The following is a 14,823-nucleotide window of genomic DNA, read 5'->3' as shown; positions in this document are numbered from 1 at the left end:
TTATGATTACCGGGTATTTACAATCCGGGGAGGGTGTTAGTCTAAGGATGAAGTTGCCTGGAGGTGTACTTTGGGGCGGTATAGCTCGGTTGGTAGAGCCGCCGTGCCAGCAACTTGAGGGTTGCAGGTTCGATCCCCACTTCCGCCATCCTAGTCACTGCCGTTGTGTCCTTGGGCAAGACACTTGACCCACCTGCTCCCAGTGCCACCCACATTGTTTTAAATGTAACTTAGATATTGGGTTTCACAATGTAAAGCGCTTTGAGTCACTTGAGAAAAAGCGCTATATAAATGTAATTCACTTCACTTCCCTTTTATTGCGGTTTTAAAGGAGGATAGAGATGCCCTTTCTTTTACACCTGTTGGGAGCGCATTCCACATTGTTGTGGCATAGAAAGAGAATGAGTTAAGACCTTTGTTAGATCGGAATCTGGCTTTAACGTGGTTTGTGGAACTCCCCCTGGTGTTGTGGTTATGGCGGTCACCTTAAGGAAGTAGTTTGACATGTACTTCGGTATCAGGGAGTTGAAGCGGATTTTATAGACTAGGCTCAGTGCATGTTGTTTTACTCTGTCCTCCACCCTGAGCCAGCCCACTTTGGAGAAGTGGGTAGGAGTGAGGTGTGATCTGGGGTGGAGGTCTAGAACAGTGGTTCTTAACCTTGTTGGAGGTACCGAACCCCACCAGTTTCATATGCGCATTCACCGAACCCTTCTTTAGTGAAAAATAAAATGTTAGTTTTTTTCAAATTCAAGACAAAGTTATATGTTTTTGGTAACACTTTAGTATGGGGAACATATTCTGAGTAACAAAGACTTAATTTAGAGTTATTTGGACACTAGGGGAACATATTCTAAGTAACAGAGACTTAATTTAGAGTTATTTGGACACTCTGGGAACATATTCTAAGTAACAAAGACTTAATTTAGAGTTATTTGGACACTAGGGGAACATATTCTAAGTAACAAAGACTACATTTAGAGTTATTTGGACACTAGGGGAACATATTCTAAGTAACAAAGACTAAATTTAGAGTTATTTGGACACTAGGGGAACATATTCTAAGTAACAAAGACTAAATTTAGAGTTATTTGGACACTAGGGGAACATATTCTAAGTAACAAAGACTAAATTTAGAGTTATTTGGACACTAGGGGAACATATTCTAAGTAACAAAGACTACATTTAGAGTTATTTGGACACTAGGGGAACATATTCTAATTAACAAAGACTACATTTAGAGTTATTTGGACACTAGGGGAACATATTCTAAGTAACAAAGACTTAATTTAGAGTTATTTGGACACTAGGGGAACATATTCTAAGTAATAAAGACTTAATTTAGAGTTATATGGTTGGGGTTAAGGTTAGAGGGTAAGGGCCAGGGTTAGAGGGTTAGGGTTATAATAAGGCCATGCCGAATAAGGCATTAATAAGTACTTAATGACTAGTTAAGAGCCAATATGTTACTAATTTGCATGTTAATAAGCAACTAATTAATGGTGAATATTTTTCCCCATACTAAAGTGTTACCATGTTTTTTTTTACTGGTGCATAAAATGAACCGTGCATGAACATCACCTTGTTCAAACAACAAAACCAACACAGTGCATAAACTCACAACAAATTACACACCTGCAAACCAGTCAGCTGTTGCCGTATCCTTAATACGCCGATAGGGAGAAGTTTTCATTTACACGATGAGTCGGGTGTGTCTTGACCTCCGCCGAACCCCTGAGCCCGACTCACCGAACCCCTAGGGTTCCATCGAACCCAGGTTAAGAACCACTAGTCTAGAAGTAATCTGACTAGCTTGTTCTGGGATGTTTGGAGTCTAGATCAGAATCAGAAATACTTTATTAATCCCCGAGAGGAAATTACAATTTTCAACACAATCCCATTCAAGATCAGATTTGAGGGTTTTGGAGGGGCTAGGGTACCAGGAGGTGCAAGCGTAATCGAAAAAGGGTTGAACGAGAGTTCCCGCCAGAATCTTCATGGTGCTTTTGTTGACCAGAGAGGAGATTCTGTAGAGAAATCTCGTTCGTTGGTTGACCTTTTTGATTACCTTTTTTTTATTGATTCAGACTTTTATTAGTAGATTGCACAGTTCAGTACATATTCCGTACAATGGACCACTAAATGGTAACACCCGACTAAGTTTTTCAACTTGTTAAAGTCGGGGTCCTCGTTAATCAATTCATGGTAAACCTTGGTCGCCATTTTATCACAGGAAAGATTATCATGAGGTTAATGCACCGTGTAGTGTAAAAATAAAAAAATATAGGATACATTTTTGGTTATTATTTTTTATTTTATTTTTTAAAAGTGAAATATGTGTTTTTTTATCCCCTGCTGCATACTTCGGCGCGGTAGGGGGCGATGGCTGCATCCTGCATCCTGCATACTACCACCAAAGCAACAGAAGAAGAAGAAGAAGAAGAAGACCAACCCTGCTTAGCTTGTTAGCTGCTAACAAAGAAACGCGGAAGTTTCCAACAAACATCGCGGGGGGAAATTGGAAGTGAAAAAATGTGTAAAATACAAATGCTCAGAGAGTTGGTGAATCAGCGACTAACTGCGGCTGTTGAGGAAATATTTGTATTGTTCGAAAGAACGATAGCAGAATACGTGGAGGAACTTTCTCGAACAAAAGAGGCGAAGGAGCGACAACAAGTTGTGTTACAAGGAACAGGTTTGTTTACTTCTTACTCTCACATCTTTAATAACTTTAAATTTCATTATCAACATTATTCCTAATTTATTGTCTGTGACTCGCTTGAATACAACTGAATGGAATGCTAACGAAGGTGATTCCATTCCAACAACTGATATTCAACTAAATAGTTTTTGGGCTAAATAGATGGTCCTTCAAGGTGTAAACAGTACAGTAGGTACTTTACTTTAATTTATGAAATATTCCCCAGGGTAAACTAGTCATGTATGCTCAGTGAAGTTGTGTCAATATCAAAATATGACTTTGAATCACTTTTTGGCAACCACTTGGTGGTTGTTTTGGTTGAAAGGATACTTCCAACGGCTTTAAAGGCCTACTGAAATGATTGTTTTTTTATTTAAACGGGGATAGCAGATCTATTCTATGTGTCATACTTGATCATTTCGCGATATTGCCATATTTTTGCTGAAAGGAAATAGTATAGAACAACGACGATAAAGATCGCAACTTTTGGTATCTGATTAAAAAAAAGGCTTGCCCCTACCGGAAGTAGCGTGACGTAGTCGGGTGAACATATCCGCAAAGTTCCCTATTGTTTACAATGATGGCCGCCAGAAGTGAGAGAGATTCGGACCAAGAAAGCGACGATTTCCCCATTAAGTTGAGCGAGGATTAAAGATTTGTGGATGAGGAAAGTGCAAGTGAAGGACTAGTGGAGAGTGGAAGCGATTCAGATAGGGAAGATGCTGTGAGAGCCGGGGGTGACCTGATATTCAGCTGGGAATGACTACAACAGTAAATAAACACAAGACATATATATACTCTATTAGCCACAACACAACCAGGCTTATATTTAATATGCCACAAATTAATCCTGCATAAAAACACCTAGGTGTTTGTTATGCTAGCTCCTAGCTACTAGCTCGAGCTAGTTATAGCTCGAGCGGGTTATATGGACGGGATCCCGTCTATATAACCCGCCAATACAATTCAAACACCTGCACAACACACACACTCACTCAGCCCAAAGAACCGTTCACCTAACCCAAGGTTCATAAAGCTTATCTATTTAACCAAAGTTACGTACGTGACAGGCACGTACGGGCAAGCGATCAAATGTTTGGAAGCGTGCGGGTGGGACCTGATATTCAGCTGGGAATGACTACAACAGTAAATAAACACAAGACATATATATACTCTATTAGCCACAACACAACCAGGCTTATATTTAATATGCCACAAATTAATCCCGCACAACAAACACCTAGGTGTTTGTTATGCTAGCTCCTAGCTACTAGCTCGAGCTAGTTATAGCTCGAGCGGGTTATATGGACGGGATCCCGTCTATATAACCCGCCAATACAATTCAAACACCTGCACAACACACACACTCACTCAGCCCAAAGGACCGTTCACCTAACCCAAGGTTCATAAAGCTTATATATTTAACCAAAGTTACGTACGTGACACGCACGTACGGGCAAGCAATAAAATGTTTGGAAGCGCACAGGTGGGACCTGATATTCAGCTGGGAATGACTACAACAGTAAATAAACACAAGACATATATAAATGATAAATGGGTTATACTTGTATAGCGCTTTTCTACCTTCAAGGTATTCAAAGCGCTTTGACAGTATTTCCACATTCACCCATTCACACACACATTCACACACTGATGGCGGGAGCTGCCATGCAAGGCGCTAACCAGCACCCATCAGGAGCAAGGGTGAAGTGTCTTGCACAAGGACACAACGGACGTGACTAGGATGGTAGAAGGTGGGGATTGAACCCCAGTAACCAGCAACCCTCCGATTGCTGGCACGGCCACTCTACCAACTTCGCCACGCCGCTATATACTCTATTAGCCACAACACAACCAGGCTTATATTTAATATGCCATAAATTAATCCCGCATAACAAACACCTAGGTGCAGAATATTTCGCGGGAAATTTAAAATTGCACTTTATAAGTTAACCCGGCCGTATTGGCATGTGTTGCAATGTTAAGATTTCATCATTGATATATAAACTATCAGACTGCGTGGTCGGTAGTAGTGGCTTTCAGTAGGCCTTTAAAAAATGAACAAAAAAACATGAAAATAATAAAAAAATTGTAATCAACAAATAGATGTAAAGTTGATCCGGACATTTAATTGTTGAAAGTTAAAAAACAAAAAATTATTACTTGATTTTAACACTTTTATGAGTGGGACCCTTTTGGATCCCCGATTAATTTTAGTGGGATTTATTTTTTTAACTGTCTTTGCTCAAAAAATAATAATGAATCAAAATCAATGTAATTATGAATTATTGACATATTTAAGGCTTTAATTATTTCACATCAAATATTACACTTTGAACTATTTTGGGGGTAAAAAACAAAATATGCAAAGTTTTAATGGACAAAAAGGGCATTACAAAATGAACACAAAAACATGAAAATAATAAAAAATTGTAATCAACAAATAGATGTAAAGTTGATCCGGACATTTAATTGTTGAACGTTAAAAAAAAATATGTATGACTTATTTTTAACACTTTTATGAGTGGGACCCTTTTTGGATTCCCAATAATTTTAGTGGGATTTATTATTTTTTTTAACTGTCTTTGCTCAAAAAATAATAATGAATCAAAATCAATGTTGTTATGATTTATTGACATATTTAAGGCTTTAATTACTTCACATCAAATATTACACTTTGAACTATTTTTTTGGGGAAAATATTGTTTTCTATGGAAAAAAACACAAAATATGCAAAGTTTTATTGGACAAAACGTGCATTAAAAAATGAACAAAAAAACATGAAAATAATAAAAAAAATGTAATCAACAAATAGCTGTAAAGTTGATCCGGACATTTAATTGTTGAAAGTAAATTTAAAAAAAAAATGTATCACTTAATTTTAACATTTTTATGAGTGGGACCCTTTTTGGATCCCTGGTAATTTTAGTGGGGTTTTTTTAAACTGTCTTTGCGCAAAAAATAATAATGAATCAAAATCAATGTTGTTATGATTTATTGACATATTTAATGCTTCAATTAATTCACATCAAATATTACACTTTGAAATATTTTTTTGGGGAAAACACAAAATATGCAATGTTTTATTGGACAAAAAGGGCATTAAAGGCCTACTGAAATGATTTTTTTAAAATTTAAACGGGAATAGCAGATCCATTCTATGTGTCATACTTGATCATTTCGCGATATTGCCATATTTTTGCTGAAAGGATTTAGTAGAGAAAATCGACGATAAAGTTCGCAACTTTTGCTTGCTGATAAAAAAAGCCTTGCCTGTACCGGAAGTAGCGTGACGTCACATGAGCTAGTATTCCTCACAATTCCCCATTGTTTACAATGGAGCGAGAGAGATTCGGACCGAGAAAGTGACGATTACCCCATTAATTTGAGCGAGGATGAAAGATTCGTAGATAAGGAACGTTACAGTGAAGGACTTGAGAGGCAGTGATGGACGTACCTTTTTTCGCTCTGACCGTAACTTAGGTACAAGCTGGCTCATTGGATTCCACACTCTCCTTTTTCTATTGTGGATCACGGATTTGTATTTTAAACCACCTCGGATACTATATCCTCTTGAAAATGAGAGTCGAGCACGCGAAATGGACATTTAAAGTGACTTTTATCTCCAAGACAATACATCGGTGACACACTTAGCTACTGAGCTAGCGTGATAGCATCGTTCTCAAATGAAGATAGAAACAAAATAAATAAACCCCTGACTGAAAGGATAGACAGAAGACCAACAATACTATTAAACCATGTACATGTAACTACACGGTTAAAAATTCTCAGCCTGGTAAGGCTTAAAAATGCTGTTGCTAACGACGCTAAGGCTAATTTAGCAACTTAGCAACCGGACCTCACAGAACTATGATAAAACATTAGCGCTCCACCTACGCCAGCCAGCCCTCATCTTCCCATCAACAGCCGTGCTCACCTGCGTTCCAGCGATCGACGGCGCGACGAAGGTCTTTATCCGTGGGTTTGGCGGCAAGCATCGGCTAGGCGTAGTAAGTAGTCCTTGTTGTGTTGCTGTAAGTATTGTACTTAGCCGCTAATACACCGATCGATCCCACCTACAACGTTCTTCTTTGCAGCCTCCATTGTTCATTAAACAAATTGCACAAGATTCACCAACACAGATGTCCAGAATACTGTGGAATTTTGTCGAAGAAAACAAGAGGCTTTTCTATCGGGTCCAACCACTTCCGTTGCTGTTGTGACGTCACGCGCATAAATCATATCCAAAGGAGTTTTTCAACCGGAAGTGTGGCGGGAATTTTAAAATTGCACTTTATAAGTTAACCCGGCCGTATTGGCATGTGTTGCAATGTTAAGATTTCATCATTGATATATAAACTATCAGACTGCGTGGTTGGTAGTAGTGGCTTTCAGTAGGCCTTTAAAAAATGAACAAAAAAACATGAAAATAATTAAAAAATTGTAATCAACAAATAGATGTAAAGTTGATCCGGACATTTAATTGTTGAAAGTAAAAAACAAAACAAATGTATGACTTAATTTTAACACTTTCATGAGTGGGACCCTTTTTGGATCCCCAATAATTTTAGTGGGATTGTTCTTTAGAACTGTCATTGCTCGAAAAATAATTGGCCTATGTTCCTCAGGGAATTTAAAGGCCTAAGTAAGGAAGTAAGGATACTTCAACGAGTAAACAGTACAGTAGATACTTCATTTTGATATATGTAATACTCCTAAAAGTATTCTAGTAAATGATGCACATATGAGATGTGTCAATATCAAAATATGACTTTGAATCACTTTTTGGCAACCACTTGGTGGTTATTTTGGTTGAAAGAATACTTCAACAAGTAAACTGTACAGTAGGTACTTCATTTTGATATATGTAATACTCCTAAAAGTATTGTAGTAAATTATGCACAGATGAGATGTGTCATTATCAAAATATTTTGTATGAATCACTTTTTGGCAACCATTGAGTAGACTAACACCCTGCCCCCACCACATCCCACCTCCCCGGATTGCAAATGATGTAAATAATTCAATGTATATACTCTGATGTTTAACTTGTGTGATGACTGTATTATGATGATAGTATATATTTGTACCATGAATTGATTAACGTGGACCCCGACTTAAACAAGTTGAAAAACTTATTGGGGTGTTACCATTTAGTGGTCAATTGTACGGAAAATGTACTGTACTGTGCAATCTACTAATAAAAGTTTCAATCAATCAATCAATCAAAGCTAAAATAGAGGGTACTTCAAGGTGTAAACAGTACAGTAGGTACTTTACTTTAATTTATGAAATATTCCTCAGGGTAAACTAGTCATGTATGCTCAGTGTAGATGTGTCAATATCAAAATATTACTTTGAATCACTTTTTGGCAACCACTTGGTGGTTGTTTTGGTTGAAATGATACTTCAACGAGTTAACAGTACAGTAGGTACTTCATTTTGATATATCTAATACTTCTTAGAGTATTGTAGTAAATTATGCACAGATGAGATGTGTCATTATCAAAATATTTGTATGAACCACTTTTTGGCAACCATTGAGTAGAGTAAGCACCCTCCCCCCACCACATCCCACCTCCCCGGATTGTAAATAATCAAATGTATATACTTGTTCTTATGCTTTCTGAGCTCACTATGGTCACCGCTCGCTGTCCTACCAAGTCAGACCTACACTGTTACAATGTCCATTTCTCAGATGATATAATTGTTGATGACTGAAGTATGCTGATAGCAATATACATATACTAATATACACTACCGTTCAAAAGTTTGGGGTCACATTGAAATGTCCTTATTTTTGAAGGAAAAGCACTGTACTTTTCAATGAAGATAACTTTAAACTAGTCTTAACTTTAAAGAAATACACTCTATACATTGCTAATGTGGTAAATGACTATTCTAGCTGCAAATGTCTGGTTTTTGGTGCAATATCTACATAGGTGTATAGAGGCCCATTTCCAGCAACTATCACTCCAGTGTTCTAATGGTACAATGTGTTTGCTCATTGGCTCAGAAGGCTAATTGATGATTAGAAAACCCTTGTGCAATCATGTTCACACATCCGAAAACAGTTTAGCTCGTTACAGAAGCTACAAAACTGACCTTCCTTTGATCAGATTGAGTTTCTGGAGCATCACATTTGTGGGGTCAATTAAACGCTCAAAATGGCCAGAAAAAAGAGAACTTTCATCCGAAACTCGACAGTCTATTCTTGTTCTTAGAAATGAAGGCTATTCCACAAAATTGTTTGGGTGACCCCAAACTTTTGAACGGTAGTGTATATCCTCTTACTGCCAAGTTAGCCAGGCACTACCTCGCCATACCTGCTACCTCCGTGCCCAGCGAAAGGGTATTTTCCACAGCTGGAGACATTTTAACTGCAAGCAGGTCTGCTCTTTTTGCAGACAATGTGGATAAACTGATTTTTCTGGCAAAAAACATGAACATTGAGTGAAAGTCACCAGGGTTAAAGGCTGGGGGGGGAAAGAAAAGTTAATCTGAGGCTGAGTTGACTTGAAACTGTTTACTGTTGCACTTTTTCTATGTAGAAGAAAAGTTTTGTCATTTTATTTAATCTGAGCAACAACTTGAAGCAGTTTAATGTTGCACTTTATATGTAGAAAGGTTTTGTTAAAAAACCAATTCTGAGCCTTATCTTATTTAGTTTTTATTTGATATATGTTGACCACATCAACCCTGGCAATGGACCCTTTGTGTATATGTATGTTATTGTTATGCTTAGCATTCATGACTGCCTGCTGTTGCACTGATCAGCCTAGTGGTGGCTCACATCCATCACACACAGAGCTATTTTAAAGCAATGTTAAAAGGATAAAGCCATTGTTTACAAATTTTGGTAAATAAATAACCATAAAATTTATATTTTGTTGTTTTCTTATTGTACCGAAAATGAACCGAACCGTGACCTCTGAACCGAGGTACGTACCGAACCGAAATTTTTGTGTACCGTTACACCCTTAGCTGATAGTACAAACCCCGTTTCCATATGAGTTGGGAAATTGTGTTAGATGTAAATATAAACGGAATACAATGATTTGCAAATCCTTTTCAACCCATATTCAGTTGAATATGCTACAAAGACAAGATATTTGATGTTCAAACTCATAAACTTAATTTTTTTTTTGCAAATAATAATTAACTTAGAATTTCATGGCTACAACACGTGCCAAAGTAGTTGGGAAAGGGCATGTTCACCACTGTGTTACATGGCCTTTCCTTTTAACAACACTCAGTAAACGTTTGGGAACTGAGGAGACACATTTTTGAAGCTTCTCAGGTGGAATTCTTTCCCATTCTTGCTTGATGTACAGCTTAAGTTGTTCAACAGTCCGGGAGTCTACCTTGTGCTATTTTAGGCTTCATAATGCACCACACATTTTCAATGGGAGACAGGTCTGGACTACAGGCAGGCCAGTCTAGTACCCACACTCTTTTACTATGAAGCCACGCTGTTGTAACACGTGGCTTGGCATTGTCTTGCTGAAATAAGCAGGGGCGTCCATGGTAACGTTGCTTGGATGGCAACATATGTTGCTCCAAAACCTGTATGTACCTTTCAGCATTAATGGCGCCTTCACAGATGTGTAAGTTACCCATGTCTTGGGCACTAATACACCCCCATACCATCACACATGCTGGCTTTTACACTTTGCGCCTATAACAGTCCGGATGGTTCTTTTCCTCTTTGGTCCGGAGGACACAACGTCCACAGTTTCCAAAAACAATTTGAAATGTGGACTCATCAGACCACAGAACACTTGTCCACTTTGTATCAGTCCATCTTAGATGAGCTCAGGCCCAGCGAAGCCGACGGCGTTTCTGGGTGTTGTTGATAAACGGTTTTCGCCTTGCATAGGAGAGTTTTAACTTGCACTTACAGATGTAGCGACCAACTGTAGTTACTGACAGTGGGTTTCTGAAGTGTTCCTGAGCCCATGTGGTGATATCCTTTACACACTGATGTCGCTTGTTGATGCAGTACAGCCTGAGGGATGGAAGGTCACGGGCTTAGCTGCTTACGTGCAGTGATTTCTCCAGATTCTCTGAACCCTTTGGTGATATTACAGAGCGTAGATGGTGAAATCCCTAAATTCCTTGCAATAGCTGCTTGAGAAAGGTTTTTCTTAAACTGTTCAACAATTTGCTCACGCATTTGTTGACAAAGTGGTGACCCTCGCCCCATCCTTGTTTGTGAATGACTGAGCATTTTATGGAATCTACTTTTATACCCAATCATGGCACCCACCTGTTCCCAATTTGCCTGTTCACCTGTGGGATGTTCCAAATAAGTGTTTGATGAGCATTCCTCAACTTTATCAGTATTTATTGCCACCTTTCCCAACTTCTTTGTCACGTGTTGCTGGCATCAAATTCTAAAGTTAATGATTATTTGCCCAAAAAAAAAGTTTATCAGGTTGAACATCAAATATGTTGTCTTTGTAGCATATTCAACTGAATATGGGTTGAAAATGATTTGCAAATCATTGTATTCCGTTTATATTTACATCTAACACAATTTCCCAACTCATATGGAAACGGGGTTTGTATATATTTGTACCATGAATTGATTAACATGGACCGACTTAAAGGCCTACTGAAATGAAATGTTCTTATTTAAACGGGGATAGCAGATCCATTCTATGTGTCATACTTGATCATTTCGCGATATTGCCATATTTTTGCTGAAAGGATTTAGTAGAGAACATCGACGATAAAGTTCGCAACTTTTGGTCGCTGATAAAAAAAGCCTTGCCTGTACCGGAAGTAGCGTGACGTCACAGGAGCTAGTATTCCTCACAAATCCCCATTGTTTACACCAGCAGCGAGAGCAATTCGGACCGAGAAAGCGAGGATGAAAGATTCGTGGATGAGGAACGTGAGAGTGAAGAACTAGACTGCAGTGCAGGACGTATCTTTTTTTCGCTCTGACCGTAACTTAGGTACAAGCTGGCTCATTGGATTCCACACTTTCTCCTTTTTCTATTGTGGATCACGGATTTGTATTTCAAACCACCTCGGATACTATATCCTCTTGAAAATGAGAGTCGAGAACGTGAAATGGACATTCACAGTGACTTTTATCTCCACGACAATACATCGGCGAAGCACTTTAGCTACGGAGCTAACGTGATAGCATCGTGCTTAACTGCATATAGAAACAGACGAAATAAGCCCCTGACTGGAAGGATAGACAGAAGATCAACAATACTACCAAACTCTGGACCTGTAACTACACGGTTAATGCTGTACCGCCTGGCGAAGCCTATCAATGCTGTTGCTAACGACGCCATTGAAGCTAACTTAGCTACGGGACCTCGACAGAGCGATGCTAAAAACATTAGCTCTCCACCTACGCCAGTTTTCATCTGCTCATCAACACCCGTGCTCACCTGCGTTCCAGCGATCGACGGCGCGACGAAGGACTTCACCCGATCATCGATGCGGTCGGCGGCCCAGAGACGGAGGAAGTCAAGGTGAGGACAGCGGCGCGGCGGCGGGCGTTGTAGCTTTCGACGACACCCCGGCTGCCATCAGCGTCGGCAAGAAACATATATTTCCCCAGTTACATATGTGACATGCACATAGCGCCACGCACGGACGGGCAAGCGTTTAAATGTTTGGAAGAAAGCAGCGTACTCACGGTAGCGTGTCTGCTATCCAAGTCAAAGTCCTCCTGGTTGTGTTGCTGCAGCCAGCCGCTAATACACCGATCCCACCTACAGCTTTCTTCTTCGCAGTCTCCATTGTTAATTGAACAAATTGCAAAAGATTCACCAACACAGATGTCCAGAATACTGTGGAATTTTGCGATGAAAACAGCTTTCTGTATTGGGATACAATGTGTCCCAATACTTCCGCTTCAACCATTGACGTCACGCGCATACGTCATCATACATAGACGTTTTCAGCCGGAAGTTTCCCGGGAAATTTAAAATTGCACTTTATAAGTTAACCCGGCCGTATTGGCATGTGTTGCAATGTTAAGATTTCATCATTGATATATAAACTATCAGACTGCGTGGTCGGTAGTAGTGGCTTTCAGTAGGCCTTTAAACAATTGTAAAAAAAAATCCAGGATCTCAGTTCAACTTCAGCATTGGAGGAATTGCCTCATCTAGTCTAAAGTATCCATTTGTCTTCTTGTGTCCCGCAGACGTCTGTGAAGAACATCTTCCCGCTGGCGAGCAGGGGCTGACGGACCAGGAGGAGCCACAGCCCCCCCGCTTTAAAGAGGAGCCAGCCCGCTTCAAAGATGAAAAGGTGGAACTTCGTTTCAGTCAAGATGGAGAGCATCCTGAAGGACTGGGAGAGTTCCCAGTGGTTTGTGTCATTGTGAAGAGTGAAGATGATGAGGTCAAAGGTGAAAGTGAGGAGAAGAGAGAGGCGGAGCCTCCAAGCAGCAGCTCAACACAACACATGACAACAGAAGCTGATGGAGACAAGCTCTTAGCTCCACTATCAGATAGTGAGGACACGTCGTCACACTCTCCTGACACTGATGATGAAGACTCTAAAGAAGATAAGACATGTCACACTGACAACACCCGCTTTAAATGTTCTCACTGTGACAAAATGTTTGGTGACGAGAAAACTCTGACAGCACACATGAGATGTCACTCTGACAGACACTGGAAATGCTCTCGGTGTGACAAAACGTTCACCTGGAAGTCAGCTTTGGAAACGCACATGAGGGTACACACCGGAGAAAAACCATACGCCTGCTCAGTTTGTTGCCACGCCTTTTCTCACAAGGCAACTTTGACGGCGCACAAGAGAACGCACACGGGAGAGAAACCGTACGCCTGCTCGGTTTGTTGCCAGGCCTTCTCCCATAAGGCGACGTTGACGGCGCACAAGAGAATACACACCGGAGAAAAACCATATACATGTTCAGTCTGTGGTTCACGCTTTGTACATAACCAAGATTTGAAGAAACACATGCAAAGGCACACCGGAGAAAAGCCGTTCATTTGCTCAGTTTGCAATAAGAGGTTCTCTCGGAAGCAGCTTTTGACGATACACTTTAGAATACACACGGGAGAGAAACCATTCTCCTGTCCAGTGTGCGGCGTAGATTTTGTACGAAGAGAGGAGTTGAAAATCCACACAAGAATACACACCGGAGAGAAACCGTTCATGTGCTCGGTTTGCGGTAAGATATTCACCCGGAAGGTACATTTGACCGAACACACAAAAATACACACCGGAGAGAAACCTTTCTCCTGTTCCTTCTGTGATATACGATTTGCACGAGGACACGATTTGAAAAAACACATGAGAACACACACTGGCGAGAAAGTGTTCAGTTGCAGCGTGTGCGAGGAAAGATTTGCTTACAAGTACCAGCTCAACAAACACCAGTGTGCTGGTGAGGACAGCAGCAGCAAGTAAAGCAGCAGGAGTTCGAAAGAACTGTCAAGAATTGACTTTTTTTTAACCATTTTATGTCTGACATCTTCATTGTTGTCATTCCATCTTGTCACCATGCTCCATCATTGAAATGCACTGAAAAGTAAGAGTGTCTGTCAGTTTTATTTCAACAAATTGCTCATTTTAGCCAACAGCTGCTTTGTTGTTAGCAGTTGTTAGCAATGCAGTCTGTTATCATTTAGCATTTTAGCATTAATTTTCCTGAAGGAATCAATAAAGTACTATCTATCTATCTAAACGGGTGGTTATGGCAGGTGTGTGTGCTGTGCGTCTGCCATCAACGGTACGTTACTTTGTTAAAATTTCGACTTTTCGGTGTGTCCGTCAGGAAGATACTGCTAGCTAATTGACTTAGCAAGATAACGTTTGCCGGCTAAGATTCAGTGATTCCATGAAGGAAGTTACAGCCGCCTCCCAGGAAAAGTAATACAAGTTTCCAGTAACTCAGTTACGTATTTATATATACGTGTGTGTGTGTGTATATACATACATATACATATATATATACATATATATATACACATATATATACATACATATATATATATATATATACACATACATACGTAAACACATATATATATATATATATACATACATATGTATATATACACATACATACGTAAACACATATATATATATATATATATATATATATATACACATAC

At 39.5% G+C, this 14,823-nt stretch overlaps 1 protein-coding gene across 1 annotated transcript; it reads left to right on the top strand.

The window, feature by feature from the left end:
- Window positions 1-2,223: 2,223 nt before the first annotated feature.
- LOC133665332 (gastrula zinc finger protein XlCGF28.1-like) lies at window positions 2,224-14,369 on the top strand. Its single transcript, XM_062070605.1, has 2 exons — window positions 2,224-2,695; window positions 12,879-14,369. The coding sequence occupies exons 1-2, from the start codon at window positions 2,533-2,535 to the stop codon at window positions 14,114-14,116; spliced, it is 1,401 nt and encodes a 466-aa protein (XP_061926589.1). The 5' UTR covers window positions 2,224-2,532; the 3' UTR covers window positions 14,117-14,369.
- The last annotated feature ends 454 nt before the right edge of the window (window positions 14,370-14,823 follow it).

Source organism: Entelurus aequoreus, linkage group LG14 (assembly GCF_033978785.1).
Source record: "Entelurus aequoreus isolate RoL-2023_Sb linkage group LG14, RoL_Eaeq_v1.1, whole genome shotgun sequence".
Classification (NCBI taxonomy): domain Eukaryota; kingdom Metazoa; phylum Chordata; class Actinopteri; order Syngnathiformes; family Syngnathidae; genus Entelurus; species Entelurus aequoreus.
The sequence above is the reverse complement of the archived record's forward strand: the minus strand, read 5'-3'. Positions and strand labels throughout refer to the sequence as shown.

What these genes read in the sequence shown, in the direction of transcription:
- LOC133665332 (XM_062070605.1), top strand. Translation starts at nt 2,533, where the DNA reads ATGTGTAAAATACAAATGCTCAGAGAGTTGGTGAATCAGCGACTAACT. An exon ending in AGTTGTGTTACAAGGAACAG is followed by an intron (nt 2,696 to 12,878) that starts GTTTGTTTACTT and finishes TGTGTCCCGCAG; the next exon opens with ACGTCTGTGAAGAACATCTT.